At 41.1% G+C, this 14,886-nt stretch overlaps 1 protein-coding gene across 18 annotated transcripts in view; it reads left to right on the forward strand.

Moving 5' to 3' along the window:
* The window catches only part of LOC137423219 (DNA (cytosine-5)-methyltransferase 3A), a 549,884-nt gene that overhangs the window by 500,368 nt on the left and 34,630 nt on the right, over positions 1 to 14,886 (forward strand). For all 18 annotated transcript variants that reach the window (XR_010983654.2, XR_010983655.2, XM_068110127.2 and 15 more), the window contains 4 exons: positions 6,906 to 7,051; positions 12,125 to 12,215; positions 12,483 to 12,631; positions 12,737 to 12,822. Coding sequence is in view for 16 of the 18 variants with exons in the window: in XM_068110127.2 (XP_067966228.1) it covers positions 6,906 to 7,051; positions 12,125 to 12,215; positions 12,483 to 12,631; positions 12,737 to 12,822 (472 nt within the window). In the remaining 2 variants the exon portion in view is untranslated. The remainder of the gene's footprint in view (positions 1 to 6,905; positions 7,052 to 12,124; positions 12,216 to 12,482; positions 12,632 to 12,736; positions 12,823 to 14,886) is intronic.

Below are 14,886 nucleotides of genomic sequence, written 5' to 3' on the forward strand. Positions count from 1 at the left end.
CCCATCCCAACTCTCTCTTCCTCATATGTGGTGATTTCAACTGTCACCATGCCAGTTGGCTGGGTGTGGGACTGTGGGTACCGCTCTCACCAGCCATGGCTCTTCAGCAAAGGACTTCTGTGACTCACTGGGACTGACACAATCTGTCAATTTCCCGACCCGGATTTCAGTCAACGGAGCATCTTCTCTTCTGGACTTGGTTATGACTAACTTCCCTGAAAATGTCTGCTGCTCTTCTTCTGCTCCAATCGGCTATTCTGATCATGTGTTTGTTAAAGTGGACATCTCTCTGACCATTCTCAGAGAGCCTCCTCAGCGTCGACGAGTCTGGCATTTCACTCAGGCCAACTGGCACGGTCTTCAAGCAGCCATCAATCATCTGGACTGGTCTCCCATCTCTACTGCCTCTGACATAAATTATTCCTGGGAATTCTTCCAAAGCAAACTGCTCTCTCTCGCATGCACAGATTTATCCCATCTCGTCTTCTGTTGTCTTACCCTTCCTCCCGTCCATGGTACACGGAATCTTGTGGTGAGGCTATTGCCCAGAAACAACTTGCTTTCGTCTCCTGAAAAGCAAATCCAACGGAAGGAAATCTCATTTCCTTTCACAAAGCCCGAAACAAGTGTGTGTCCACCCTCAGGAGAGCCAGGAAACAATATCTCTCCGTTCTCAGGACCGAAGTCTCTTATCTGTCTCCCTCTTCCAAATCCTGGTGGCGTCTGGTCAAATCTGTTTCTGGTGTTTGTTCCCCCTCCATCCCCCCCCTCACCTCAAATGGCCACACGGCTGGCTCCGCGCGTGAAAAAGCTGAATGCCTCAACTCTGTGTTTGCCTCTAAATCTTCTGTCCCAAACCCATCCCTCTCTGTACCCACCGTACCCAGTCGTACCCAGCTGCTCCTGGACTCTGTGTCCTTTCCTCCTGACAAGGTGGAAAAGTTTCTGTCAACCCTCGACTCGGATTCTGCAACTGGACGACGGCATCAGCCCACGGGTCCTAAAATCCTGTTCTTCCGCTCTTTCACTCCCTCTCTCTGTTCTCTTCACCCTCTCTTTTGCTCAAGGTCATCTTCCATCTGCTTGGAAATCTGCCAACATCACCGCTTTGCACAAAAAAGGTGCAAAAACAGATCCCAGCAACTACAGACCAATCAGCCTTCTCCCAATTATCAGCAAAGTCATGGATTCCATCATTGCTTCAGATATGAAATCTTTCCTCTTCTCCAATGGCTTGATCTCTGATCATCAATTTGGTTTCAGACCTGGACACTCTACTCTGGACATGCTGCTTCTGCTTTCTCAACAATGGATGGAGGTCCTCAATGCCAAACAGGAAATTAGAGCAGTCTCCCTTGACATATCACGTGCCTTCGATACGGTCTGGCACCCCGCTCTGCTCACCAAACTCTCCTCTTTTGGTATCAATGGGAATCTCCACGCATGGCTGGCGGACTTCCTCTCTAGTCGTAGTCAACGTGTGGCCCTGAATGGGTTTCTCTCATCTCCTCTTCCTGTTCAGGCTGGAGTTCCACAAGGCAGTGTTCTGGGCCCTGTGCTTTTTCTGGTCTTCATCAATGATCTCTCTGACTCTCTTGAAAATCCTCTGTATCTCTTTGCTGATGACTCTACTCTCTGTCGCTCCATTCTTCATCCCTCAGATCGGCAGTCTGCTGCCTCCTCACTCTCTGCAGACCTGGACAAAATCACAGACTGGGCAAACAAGTGGAACATGTCTTTCAATCCTGACAAATCTCACACTCTTACGATGTCTCTCCGAAAAGACCGACTGGACAACCCTCCCATCCACTTTCTGAATAATCCTCTCCAAGAAGTTCTGTCACTCAAGCTTTTGGGTCTCACTATCTGCCATGATCTTTCCTGGGAAAACCACATTTCAAATCTGGCCTCCAAAGCCAGTCAAACTGGGCATCCTCCGTCGTGCAAAGTCCTTCCTTGGCACACCTGAGCTCCTCACCACATACAAGGCTTTCATCTGCAGCTCAATGGAATACTGCTCTCCCCTCTGGGCTGGTGCTCCTGCCTCACACCTAGCTCGTCTTCACGCTGTTGAAACCAAAGCATTCAGAATCATTGGAATCTCCCGCGATGAAGCTAACTCCAAGGGCCTCTCACTCACTCACCGCAGGCAGGTTGGTGGTCTTTCCATCTTCTACCGACTCCTCTCTGGCCTTGCCCCCCCAGCTCACTCTGGGCTCTGTCCCGCAAATATTCCTACAGGTCGCACAAGATCTGCCTGCAACCCTCTTATGGTCAAACTGCCAAAATCAAGACTCTGCTCACCTTCACTCCTTCATTCCTCTCTTCTCCCGCCTCTGGAACAAACTCCCTCACTCTCTTCAATCCCACTCCACCCTCCAGGTCTTTAAAACTGCTGTTCACCACCATCTCTTATCTTCCCCCATCCAAAACTTTGATCTTTTCTACCCCCACTAATTTCACCCCAATTCCACTTTTTTGAAATACCAACTTCTGTCCTGGAAGTCCTTGGTGTCCTTGTGTTTTATACTTCTCCCTCCACCCCCCCCCCCCCCCTTCCCACGCCTCGTCCCCCCAAGCCGTCTCCCTTCCACACATCTCCCTGCTCTCAAATGTTGTGTTTGTGTGCTTCCCCTTCTCTCCCAATCTTGTTTTCCGCTCCCTCTTTTTGTGTGTTTTGTTTGTCTGGTTGATTTGTTTGTGAAGTAAATGTTAGCTCTTTCACGAGCCTCGATTCAGTATACAAAAAAATAATAATAATAATAATAATGAGCCTCATGCTAGCTAGTTTCAACTTATACGCAACCTTCAGAGTCCCAGGTAACATATTTTCTGGCCCTGGAAACTGAGCCGCCCCCGGCACCATCGTGCATCTCCACATCTGGTGCCTCTCCTTCAATGATACTTCTGCCGCTGCTGGCTGCGGCCAATGATTTCGGACCTGCTCGTAAAACCACATACCCACTTTACTGAGCGCACAAGACGGGACACACAGGCACCGCACCTCATCCCATCTGTCATCTGCTTGTTTGGGACAGTAGACTTGGTGTTAGAGGTCATCATTGAACTGGTGTATTTCTAGCAAGATGGCCTGCCATCGCCAATATTAGTTGATGCAGAGGCGCACAGTTGGCAGCGAAAGTTGAAGGCAAGTCAACATCAGAGGTCCCAAACACAGCAGCAAAAACCCTCAAACAGACAGACAGATCATTCTTCCCCGACATCCACTGCCTGATACGTCTCTTCTGCACGATGCCTGTAACATCATGCGAGTGTGATTAGTGGACTGAGACGTCTGCAGCCATCAATATGTGAAGATCAGATGAATGGACTGCCAGTAACACATTCACTATGGTGTGACTTTAGATATAAATGGCATCATTTATGACTTTGCAAGGCGAAGAGCTAACGATGTACAAATAGTAAACCGTCACTTCACTCAGTAGGCCGGCCGGCACAAGCTTACATTCATCACTATTGAGGGCAATATCTGTATTTTAGCTAAATATTGTCAAATGAAAAAAATAGAAGACGAACATATTGACATGAATAAGCCTTGGTGGTAGATTTTGTGATCTGTTAATATTTAAACCTCAAGTGGACCCCCCCTAAAAAATGTATGGATCCACCCCTGGTGTTAGGCCCACCAAAAAACCAAGATGGCGGCCATATAATTTCATCTCGGTGCTATGGTGTGTGGAGTCAAGCGACAGATGTGGGTGTGATCCGGCAGCTGTCTGACCAATGGGTGCACATTTTAAAAATCGACCCCAACAAGAACCCCAACAACAGCAACGCAAAACCCTTATAGACCTGTGACATGTCACAGGTAGAAATATTTTCAGGCGAGGACATATTGAAATTGAAACATCTAGTAAGGTCATTAAGTGTTTAACAAATTGCTTAATTAGACATTATGTATAATTTTTTTGTTTTTTCTTTTTTTTCTTTTTTGGGGTTTTGGGGAATGTTTTGCTTTTTTGGGGTTGAATGCTAAAGGAGGGCCGGTAAGGTAGCTCAGAGGCACGTCACTCACCTTTCAGTGTCTAACCTGCATTCAACTTTCGAACCATTTTTAAACTGTCATCCTGGTATGTCACATGCGGAGGAATAAAAAGTCTTTCCGATAGATGGCGCTTCAACGTGCGCCATCTATCGGAAAGAGTTTAAGCCAGAGCTCCCATCTTTCAGCACTAGTGATCGGTGGACATTAAAGATCCCAGGTTGTCTTTTGCAAAGAGTAGGCAAGTTATTATCAGCACCATTAACAAAAAAAAAATTCCTTCCCTGATTGACTGCTGGGAAGTAATTGTCAAAACTACTCAAGATAACAATTTGCCAAGGATATACTTCAGCAGCATTGTCTCTCTGTCAAGTATATGGTACTGTGTATTTGATTGATTGATGAATGCTGAAGGAGGATATTGTACAGTATAAAGAACAAAGGAGGACATTGCACTTATCCTATGCAGGACAAAGGCCTCAAGAGACCACAGGTGTTTGCGTTCATTTTTAGTTGTTAATATACTTTTAACATTGACTTCAGATGATCAGTATGTTTGACATGCCAAATGATGTCTCCATTTCAGGTTCAACAATAACTATTCTCAGCTTCTGTATCATTTAAAATTCCCAATGCCACAAAATGATACACCAATCTTCAGTGTTTATCATGAATAACAGATTCAACAAATATTATGATAAAGATTCCACAAGACAACTTGTATGATGAAGACAACCTTCTGTTTTCCAGGATGAATAAATAGTTGCATATTACTCTCTAGTCGGCATTCATACATGAAGAGCTTGTATTCCATGGGGAGTTTTCCTGCCGGAATCACTCACTCGCACTCACTCTCTGCCTGTTCAAAGATAAAAAGATTTTCTTTTGAGCTGCCCATACATGACAAACCCAAATTGTTACCAGACTGCTCAGAACCACACATTGGCGGAGCTGAAGAATGGTGAGACATATAACATGCACCTGGTGTGGGCTGCGACAATTGGATGAGCGTGAGCTTGCGGAGGTGATGTGCACTTCTCAGGATGGAGACTGTTTCTGGAGGATCCCTGAGCGCTTCTTATGGGGAAGAACCATCAAGACCTCTGCATATACGATGAGAGATCAGCAGTAATGCCGTAGTGAAATACCTCTGGAACCGTGCCGGAAGCTCAACCAACCTCACTACAAACTCCACATCTAGCTGAGGAGTGATTGATCTTTAGAGATTCACCTGCCGACTCAGTGCTTCAAAACAGCAGTTTTCCACAAACTCAGATCATCCCACATCCAAAATCATGATCTTTACTACCCCCGTCAACCACTCCCCAAGCCCACCTCTTTCCAAGTTTCCAGTTTTTCCTTCCTGAAAATTTATGGCTCTATCCATCTTCTCCACAACTTGCATCCTCCCTGAGTCCCCATTCCTCTCCACATCCCTTATTTCTCCAAGTTTCCCTCTATTTTGTCCCTCATCCCTTCTGTTAGTGTTTTCCTCCTCTCTTTCTGCTGTTCCTTTTGTTGTCCTGATGTCCTGATCCATTCTGTGTTCTAGCTCCGCCACGAGCCTCGACATTGTATACAAAAAGATCACATAAACACTTTTCCAGAAATTATTGACTTGGATTACATTTGCTCTTTCAATTTTTTTGTGCCAGTTGCAAACATTTCCTTCCCTAGGTCACTGCAGATAATCACATAACCTACTATAAATGGATGAGGTGTGTGTGTGTGTGTGTGTGTGTGTGTGTGTGTGTGTGTGTGTGTGTGTGTGTGTGTCTGTGTGTCTGTGTGTGTGTGTGTGTGTGTGTGTGTGTGTGTGTGTGTGTGTGTGTGTGTGTGTGTGTGTGTGTGTGAGGCATACTTTTTGTCTCTATTAATTACGTACATCTATTAATTAATTAATATAATTACGTACATCAACACCAGAACCCTGGTGTTGGGCTAGCGGCTAGGGTGCCAGCTTAGGATCCTAGGATCCTGGGTTCAAATCCTGGTCGATCGCTGAATTAACGCCAGGGGGGTTGACTCAGCCTGTCATCCTTCCGAGGTCGGCTAATTGAGTACCAGTTCACTGGTAATTCCCTGTTTGTCGTTAATGGTGGCAAAAAGGGTTGGCGTCAGGAATGGCATCCGGCCGTAAAACATTGCTTCAAAAAGGGGACCGAAAAAACAACAACAACCACGGTTCCCGAAAAAGGCCAACCCCCGCTTTGCGGGGAAAAATGGCCTCTAAAGGTGGTTATTTTAATTTTTTTATATTATTAATTAATTATGTGCTATTGAAATGTACCTTTGAACTCTTTAGACTGCTGAGATTAATTTGACCTTTAAAAACCCTTCAAGACCCCTAAGATGCTTAAGACCCAAAAGTCCCCCATGACACAAAGGACCCAGAACTCAAAAGTCCCTGAGGACCCAAAAGTCCCCGAGGTCCCAAAAGACCCAAATGTCCCCGAAGACCCAAAAGTCCCCGAGGAACCAAAAGTCCCCGACGACCAAAAGACCCAAAAGTCCACGACGACCCAAAAGACCCAGAGGACCCAAAAGACTCCCCAAGTCCGGCAGGCAGGTATGCTACAATACAATGAAAATTTGGTCCAATGGGCCCCTGGTACTTTAAAATAACCCTGTTAATAAAACTTTTTTTTTTTTTTACATATTTTACAAATATTTTCACTGAAGATTCTCACTTCGCATCAACAACCCTAAAGTCTTAGCCTGTTGACATAACATATATTCATTAATCAGCCTTGGTATCAATAATTGTATTAATCCTTGAATCCTCAAATGATAACAGCACGATGTCAGAAGAATCTTATTTTGAGAAATCATTTTGCTTATTCAGAAAATGGTCTTTTAAAAGGCATCAAACAACTTGCATGCAAAATGCCATTCTTTACAGGACTACTGGTGCTAAAGGAGCTGGGGGTAAAGATGGATCGTTATGTGGCATCTGAGATCTGCGAGGACTCCATCATGGTGGGCACCGTGCGGCATGAGGGAACAATTACCTACGTGGGAGACATCCGAAACCTCACACGCAAAAGTGTATGTTCCTGGTGGAATTGCATCACCCTTCCATGAAGTTCATGATCACGTGCACATGTTTAGAGATCATTTATTGTATGAACGATTGAAAATAATACAACTGAGTTTTTGGCCTCTTCAATGGCAAATGTGATTTCTTGGAAAACCCAACGAATGCAGACCACAGAACAATAAGCCTGATTACAGATGCATCAAAAATCATGTTTGAAGTACTAATTTGAAGGACTGAAGCAAAAGAAAATTGAATATACAGGAGACAATGACTTTAGATTTATTAAAGATTGTAGAATGAGGGAAACTATTGGTAATATGGGAATACCAAGTGAAAGAGGCTCATAACATGGAAAGGATTTTGTTCGAGTGAATTGGAGAAAGTTTATGAGATTTTGAATATTATTGGAATTAACTGGAGAGATAGACGGCTCGGAACAGGCACAAGTGGTTTGTTCATCGTCACATGCATCCTGGACCAGGAGTCAATTACATGGTTGTAATTATGCACCAATGTCTGGGGGATGCGGTTGTGCTGTTGATGCAGTACCCTCTGTGGGTTATGGCAATAATTTGGAACTTGGCCATATATCTCGACTACTCTTCGTTGTGAGACGTTTAATGTCAAGCAACTAATGCTCGCAGATGGGTCCTTGGGTTAAAATCCAATCTAAGGATGGCACACTCCTTCATGCAATACCATGCATGTGAAGAACCACTGAGACAATTTTTATTGTCAGGCCATGAATCAAACCCAGACTAAACCGCTCAAAGATAAGTGCACTCCTTCTCACCATCCTGTCTCAGCATTGCTGAGTGGAAAATAGAGAATCTGAAGCAGGTATCATAGGAAAAGTGGTGACAGGTATGCTCATTATTATTACTATAATTCACAGATGTGTGCGTGTGTGTGGTTTGTGCGTGTGTGTGGTTTATTACGGTGTGTGTGCGTGTGTGTGGTTTATTAAGCTACTCCTCCTTCAGTTCTAGCCCGATTACATCCAAACTTGCTACATAGGATCAGCATGACCCCATTTAGTATACAAGGGTGTTTTTATCTTTGCCAGTTGTCTTAGGGAGGGGGGAGGGGGGAGGGGGTGGTGTAGGATGTAAATGTGTATAATGTACCGCCACCTCCAGGTTGGAGCTGGTATTACAAGTCCCACCCTTTGCAGTACAGCATTCCTGTCCCCACGTTTCCAGTGCAGTGAGTTGTTTTAAATTATAAGCAGTAGGCATGTTTTTGCCTCATGCACATAACCAGGGTTATTTTTATTTTATTGTCGGGAGTGAGCTGTCAGTTGCCTATACACTGCCCAAATAAAAGTATGTGTCAGAAGAATGTGTTGCATGCTTGGAACAATATTGCCCATAGGGCGGGTACTCTGATAGTCACCGATAATTTTCAACATCTATGCAGAGCCAATGATGAAGGAGGCAATGTGGGAAATGGTGGAAGGAGTGAAAGTAAGAGCATCATGACAGTTAGGTTTGCAGGACAGTTAGAAAGCAAGATATCAAACTTTTGGAAAATTTTGAGATGTGGGTATAATTAAGGACAGAGAGAGAATTATCTGGACAGCAAGGGAGTAATGAGTAATAGAAAGAGAGCTTAGTCGAAGACAAGAAAAAGACAGATAAGATGCATTTCACAAATTGTGAGGTTGATTGAATAAAGTTATCGAAGTAAGAATGAAAGGGAAACAACAGAAATACAGAGAGGGATAGAGAGAGAGAGAGAGAGAGAGAGAGAGAGAGAGAGAGAGAGAGAGAGAGATGTGGAGGTAGAGAGAGTGCTAGATGTAGAGAGAAAGGTGTAGGTAAAGAGAGAGGTGGAGGTGGAGGTAGAGGTAGAGAGAGGATGTCACTAACAATTGTTTTAGGGTTTTTCTTCACATCTCTGATGATTTTTCTGTCATCAACTACAGTTGTTTTCCTTGGCTGACCTGGCTGTTGTCTATTGCTAAGTACACTTGTGGTTTCTTTATTTTTCAAAATTGTATTGTTGTATTTGCTATGCCAAATTGTTGTGCTATGGTTCTAATTGAGTGTTATTTCAGCTTCCAAATTGCTTTCTTTTCTTTCATAGACAGTTCTCTGGTCTTTGTGTTGGTTTATGCCTCCTGACTCCAAAGGCAAAGATTCTAACCAAGACTAGACATTCACAGCTCTTTTATGTGTGACCAATCAATGCACCAAGAAACACCTGTCAGTCATTTGTTCCAATACTTATGCTTACCTAAAATGGGGGGTAAATTGAATTTGAACGTAAAAAGTGCTATCGTTTTACAATGGTAAAACATGTATGCATAGAAATACCAAGAAATAAAAGTTGAACTTCTGCGCTTATATTCAAATTCATATTCATCGTTTGATCTCAAATCCGAATTTCTTGACTATATAGCAACAATAACAAATTTGATTTCACTGTTCCAATACTTATGGAGGGCACTGTAGATGGTAAAAGTATTCTACAAAATTCAAGGTTGTGTGTTAGTAGTCGAGATGGTAAAGTGGACATAGATAAATAAACGATTCAAGATGGTGTCGGTCATGGAGATCGCAAGATTTATCTAAATAAATAAATAATCCAAAGTTGCATGTTGATAGTGGAGATGGTATATCAAATCAATAAAAGGGTATAATTAAATATATATATAATATAAAATATAAAATAAAGAAAATATATTAAAAGGGCATATTAAAATAAAAGGGTATAATGCAAGGGAAAAAGGGTATATCAATAAATAAACAAGAAGACGTCATGCGGAGCACGATACTTGCAAAATCCACCCTCCTCCCACCCCCCCCCCCCAAAAGTTTTCCATTGATACAGCAAATTGTCCATTTCATCAAGATTAAAATTTACAATCTTGATCAAAGCTAGGGTCAGGATGAAAAGTGACGATTTTTCAGATGAAAAATGATGATTTTGGAAGGTTGACCTTGAGTTGACCTTTGACCTTTTGACCTCAAAAATAGTTACTTTCCCTATTTAGTGACTCAATGTGCAAATGCTGTTCAATTTTCAAGTCAATCGGATGAAAATTGAGGATATTAAAAATTTGGCCTATGTTGACCTTTTGGCCTATGTTGACCTCAATAATAGATGGTGGTTGAATTCAGTGACCATATATATAAATCCTCTTAGAAGTTCAAGTCAATCAAATGAAAATTGGTGATTTTAGAAATTTGGCCTATGTTGACCTTTTGGCCTGTGTTTACCAAAAATATAATACGTGGTTGAATTCAGTGACCAGATATGCAAGTCCTCTTCAAATTTCAAGTCAATTGGATGAAAATTGAGAATTTTAGAAATTTGGCCTATGTTGACCTTTTGGCCTATGTTGACCTCAAGTATACTTGGTGGTTGAATTCAGTGACCAGATATGCAAGTCCTCTTCAAATTTCAAGTCAATCAGATGAAAATTGAGGATTTTAGAAATTTGGCCTATGTTGACCTTTTGGCCTGTGTTTACCTAAAATATAATTCGTGGTTGAATCCAATGACCAGATATGCAAGTCTTCTTCAAATTTCAAGTCAATCAGATGAAAATTGAGGATTTTAGAAATTTGGCCTATGTTGACCTTTTGGCCTATGTTGACCTTTTGGCCTATGTTCATCTAAAATATAATTTGTGGTTGAATTCAGTGACCAGATATGCAAGTCCTCTTCAAATTTCAAGTCAATTGGATGAAAATTGAGGATTTTAGAAATATGGCCTATGTTGACCTTTTGGCCTATGTTGACCTCAAGAATACTTGGTGGTTGAATTCAGTGACCAGATATGCAAGTCCTCTTCAAATTTTAAGTCAATTGGATGAAAATTGAGGATTTTAGAAATTTGGCCTATGTTGACCTTTTGGCCTATGTTGACCTCAAGAATACTTGGTGGTTGAATTCAGTGACCAGATATGCAAGTCCTCTTCAAATTTTAAGTCAATTGGATGAAAATTGAGGATTTTAGAAATTTAGCAAAGTTGGTGACCTTTGGCCTATATTAACCTTTTGACCTATTGACCCCAAAAACAATAGGCTTCTTGCTTTTGACGAACTCTACCATTTGGTGAAGTTTCGTGAAGATCGGTTGAAAATTGTGACCTGTAGACCGGTGACAAACAAACAGACAGACAGACAGACAGACAGACAGACAGAACCACAAACACAACCGACCAATATACTTGAAAAATCTTCGATTTTGCAAGTAATAATTTAAAGTGGTTATGTACCTAGCGGCAATGGCAAAGTGCAAATACATAACTAGATAATTGAAGGTTGTGTGTCCATTGCGGGTATGGTAAAGTGTATATAATTAAATAATGGTTCCCAAAAGCAGAATTCAATCCTTTACTATTCTGTCCCGCAAATCTTTTTGTTAATTGCCAAAATGCGGAAATAGAATCATGTGCCGCATGAGTTTTGGCTCCAATGTCACAATCATTTGACGTGTCGCATTCATCGATATAGTATTGCATGCATGTGCCCAATATGGAAGTATTGCATCCACTCATTTCAAGTACATATGGACGGATGGACACACGCACGCACACACGGATGGACTAACACTCAAAATATAAGCCACCTCAAAAGGGCTGACACCCAGATGTGAGCGAATAAGGCTGCTATCTCACTTCCTTCACTAACCAATCTCCTTATGCTATTCCTCAATGTGCTCACACTTTATTTTATAGATTGACTTGCTGTTACGTGTAATATTTTGACCATATACCTCTCTTATCCTCTTTTGATTTCCCTTATTATTTTCTTAACTAGCCTCTGTTTACTCCTATACTGATCCAAATCCGATTACAGTTCTGTTATTTTATGCCTAATAAATGTCTTGTTTATCCTTAAAAGTGTTCCTTACTTCCCTGCTCAACAACCCATAGTCTCTTTCTGCCTCTGGATTTACACCTCACTGGAATATACTCACCGTATACACTGCACGTTTGCTCCTTGAAGGCTGTCCATTCCTCTGATGCTGATTGCCCTCCGATATATTATATATATTTACATTGTCAAATAAACCAATATATTCAGCCTCATTCCTCCCTGTGGTTGTGATGTGTTGTATGTTGCAGATTCAGGAATGGGGACCTTTCGATTTGGTGATTGGAGGGAGTCCATGTAATGACCTCTCCATTGTTAATCCTGCACGGAAGGGTCTATATGGTAAGCAGACTCCCAGGAATGAGGCAAGAATGAAGATGTTATGGAAATTCGATTTTTTTTCTTCTTCAAGTTTTTTTTAATGTATGAACAATCAATGCAACAAGAAACACCTGTCAGTCATTTTTTCCAATACTTATGCTTAGCTAAAATGGGGGGACAGAACATAAAAAGTGTTATTGTTCCACAAAGGTAAAATATATACACATTTCAGTGATAACAGAAAATACTTGTTTTTGATCCATTTGTTTTTGTTTTCTTCATGCGAAGAGGGAACAGGTCGGCTGTTCTTCGAGTTTTACCGCCTCCTGCATGAATCAAAGCCATTGGAAGGGGAGGATCGTCCATTTTTCTGGCTTTTCGAGAATGTTGCCGCCATGGGTGTGAATGACAAGCGAGATATATCCCGCTTCCTTGAGGTGACGCATCTTCATGTTACATTTTAGGATGGTAGTGGGTAAGAAAAATTTGGATTATTATGTGTGCTCCAAGAGAAAAATTGGCATTTGTCTTCCTGACACCAGTGTGATCCCGTAATGATCGATGCCAAGGATGTGTCAGCTGCTCACAGGGCTCGCTATTTCTGGGGAAATCTTCCTGGCATGAACAGGTATGTTGTACATGTTGTCATAAGGTCAGCACAACTGATGATTTTACTCTGCCACATTACTCTAAAAGGAATGCGTTCTCTTACGTAAATGCAACTAAAAGGATTTTTTAATGTTTTGAAATCTAAAAGGATTTAACCTGAAAAAGTAACAATGAAGTGTTACTTTTTCAGGTTATATCAAACAAATGTCATAATACCAAGTACCATATGCAAGTCATAAATGCTGGCATTTTTCCCTTATAATTACCCACACATAGATCTTATTGAACTATCACAGTCTAAAAAATGTGATTGTGAGATTCTGCAGGCTGTTTTGAGTAACTTCAACATTAACTGCTAAATTAAACTGCAACAACCTATAGTGAGCACCTACTGTACATATGATATATGCAGATTTGGTAAAAGGAAGAGGAGGGAAAGGGGGAGGACAAGGAATTAAACGAAGGGTCGGAAGTTACAGAGAAAAGGGGTATAAAGAGAAAAGGTTGTGCATACATTCTTTTTTTAATAAAGAATATGGTGTGTTGTCCAACTATGTACCACATTCTTGTTGTTGTTTTTTGGACACTTTTATGTTTAATCCTTCAAATTTTCAACCAAAAATATCCTCCGGCCAAAATGAACCTCCATGACAAAGCCTTAATCTGTAAACTAAACCAGAACTCTTCCTTTAATTTCATACTTTCACTCCTGATTATCCCTATTATCCCTATAACTATTATTATAGGTTGGCGTCAGGAAGGGCATCCGGCCATAAAAAAACATTGCTTCAAACAGGGAACCATGATTGTCATGGGGCCCGCAAGGCTAACCCCTGCTCCAGCAGGGAAAATGGCCTTAAAACGATCATTCATACTCCTGATTATCCCTGGCACCTCAACTAAATACACAACTGCAAACTAAGCCCGACTCTAAAGCTCATTGTTACCAAACAAATGTTTCTTTTTGTGTGTTGTCCATTCCTCTAATGCCAATAATTGTTCTCCTGTTAGCAATGATGGTGGCATTTATATTTTCTTGCAACTAGCTCTTATATGGTATGAGGCAAGAAATGTCATGAACAATCATTTCAGATCTGTTTGATGAAAACTCCATGAAGTTTATTTAGCATTAGATGAAATGTCTCAAAGTAACAGGAAATAAAACAAGTACTCAAGCTTCCATCCTCGATTACCACGCGCTCACGAAGCGAAATGCGGGGTTAAGCAATCGGTCACATACATATGTGGCTGCATTTTGTTAAGAGCGTACATCGAAAACCGGTCAGCGTGGTAAATTGAAACTTTACATGTTACATGACCATTTGATAGAGCGCATATTGAGCATACATTAAAAACAGTGCGAAATTACAATCATTGTAATCATCTCAGCCATGCACGGCTGGTGAATAAAAGCGAAGAAGAAGTACAATTTCTCGTTTAAAGATCTCCTGATTTATAATTTAGCGATCTATTCTAGCGTCTTTGTCAGTCTTGGTAGTTATGAAAATACTCAAATGAGAATAAAAGCTACTTTGTTATGGTTTATGAATGTACTCCATAGCAGAGTTTTCAAAGTATATTTTGTACACATTTACCTCAGAAGTGTAGATAGATTAAAATACAAATCCATAATCACCGAAAGTCTTTTTCTCGTTTCATATTTGGAGGTTAACCAACCCTGAAATATTCACCAGGATAAGCCGCAGAAATCCAAAGTTAGAACAGAAATTAAATGCTCATGAAATGGAAAATCACTGTTTATAATTATAGGGACTATAGGATCAACATTGATCATAAAATAGATGTGGGGGAATATAAATATGTTATCCCTGAAGATACTACAAAGATTGACATTGCCATAATTCTAGCAATATGAATGGATTAATAAAAAGTGTACATCAGAGTGAGGCAGGAAAGTAATCAATTTTCAAAGGTTACAGTTATTTGGACATTTCAAAAACTTTTACGAATAGGATGCAATGATCCAAGACATTTTAAAATAAGGTAGAACAAGGAAGGTGTATATATATATATATGTATATATATATATATATATATATATATGTATATATATATATATATA

The sequence above is a fragment of the Myxine glutinosa genome, chromosome 3 (genome assembly GCF_964187855.1).
Source record: "Myxine glutinosa chromosome 3, kmMyxGlut1.1, whole genome shotgun sequence".
NCBI lineage: Eukaryota > Metazoa > Chordata > Myxini > Myxiniformes > Myxinidae > Myxine > Myxine glutinosa.